The 1,622-nt window shown below is 52.9% G+C and overlaps 1 protein-coding gene across 1 annotated transcript; it reads right to left on the bottom strand. All coding sequences in view use genetic code 11, as the record gives it.

Moving 5' to 3' along the window:
• Positions 1-101: 101 nt before the first annotated feature.
• EGR_03390 (Titin) lies at positions 102-1,606 on the bottom strand (the record flags this gene model as incomplete). Its single annotated transcript, XM_024492639.1, has 2 exons — positions 102-418; positions 886-1,606. 2 exons carry the CDS (start codon positions 1,604-1,606, stop codon positions 102-104), a joined length of 1,038 nt encoding a protein of 345 aa, XP_024353040.1.
• Between the last annotated feature and the right edge of the window lie 16 nt (positions 1,607-1,622).

Genomic DNA, 1,622 nt, shown 5'->3' with positions numbered 1-1,622 from the left:
ACAAGGGGCACGCAAAGACACCTTCATCACCACCAACGTGGCGCGCGAGCATACCCAAGGCGACAACATCCTGTGTCATCGACACCAACAGCAAACACAATCTAGTGCCGCACAATACACTCACCCCTCATTTCCACTCCTCCAGTTGAGGCTATCTTCTCCACCTGCACAGTGTACTCCCCAAGATCATCCTCCGTTAGTTCTGTGAAAGTGATGCAATGAATAGTGGACTGCTTCTCCTCCTCCACCGTCACACCCTTGGGAAGACGTGATGGCAGTGGTTTTCCGTTGTGCAGCCACTTGACCGACTCTTTCGGCTTTCTGGAGAGCTCGCACTCCAACACCACCGGCTTCTCCCTCGATGGCGCCTCGGTCACAACAATTTTCGGCAACTCACGAATGAACTCCAACGGAATACCTTCGAAAGTAGCAGACAAAGAGAGCTCATTCAATTTGCACCCTCCGAGGCATTCAACACGTGGCTTCCAGGTGTGCCACCAAATTCAGCACTCCAACCACTCATCTGGACGTCTTACAAGTAGGTGCATGCATGCTGCAACGAATGTCGCCTGCTCTACACTACCCTCTACACTTTGCCTACAAGACCCACCTCACTTCACACCACCAGTCCAGCTAATCAAGCTGCTGCCTCAGAAGGCCTCACATACCTCACCACCTGCAAGACTTCCCTTCTAATCCTAGTACCACCTCTTCCTCCTCCTTTTTGTGCCACTTTGACCCCTCCACCTTGCCCTACTCCATTCAAATAAACCAAAGTGAAGACAATGCAGTGTGAATTAAGTCTACCCTAACCTAAACTAAGCTGTACTATACTATACTAATCCAAGCTAACTACTGCTAATCGAGGCAGACACCTCAACCTACCTAATTGAATGGCATTGGATGGCTGAGAAGGCTTGCTCGTGCCCGCCTTGTTCTTTGCTGTCACACGGAACTCGTAGTCGGTGAATTCCTTCATGTTGTCGGTGGGCAAAGTAACGCGTAGCTCCGTCAGATCCTTGGCCACCTCTTGCCAACGTGTTGCATCTTTCGGCTTCATCTCCACCACGAACTCGGTCGTCACATCGGCTGGCACTGGTCCAGCCTCCGCTGGCATCTCCCAAGTCAACTCCACTGATTGGTCACTCACCGGAGCCTTCTCCGGATTCACCGTTGCCTTGACGTTCACGGGACTCAGTGGTGGACCATACTGCAACTTCGTGGAGACGGGCTTTGTCTCCACAAAGTCCGATTGGCCAACTGTGTTCTTGGCTGCCACCGCGAAGATGTAGGACTTGTCTACACTCAATGACTCCACCGGTGTAGAGAGCTCAACCGTCTTAGTCACTGGTTTGTTCACGCGTTGTGTGGCCTCGCGCATCTCCACAACATACTCAAGAGGCGCACCGCCCGGCTCAAGGCCTGCGAACTCGGGCTCATCCCAGTGGAAGACTACGCGATCACCCGTGTTCTCTGTCACATGCGGATTGCGTGGTGGTGAGGGCTTGTCCAGCACAATCAGGTGCACAGTGACGCTAGTCTCGCCAAGCTCGTTGGCGATCACCACAGTGTAGTCACCAGCATCCTCGCGCTTCACCTTACTCATAGGCAACGATGTCAGA

This window comes from Echinococcus granulosus (assembly GCF_000524195.1).
Source record: "Echinococcus granulosus chromosome Unknown EG_S00017, whole genome shotgun sequence".
Lineage (NCBI taxonomy): Eukaryota > Metazoa > Platyhelminthes > Cestoda > Cyclophyllidea > Taeniidae > Echinococcus > Echinococcus granulosus.
Note: the sequence above shows the minus strand (reverse complement) of the source record. Positions and strands in the feature narration are given on the sequence as shown.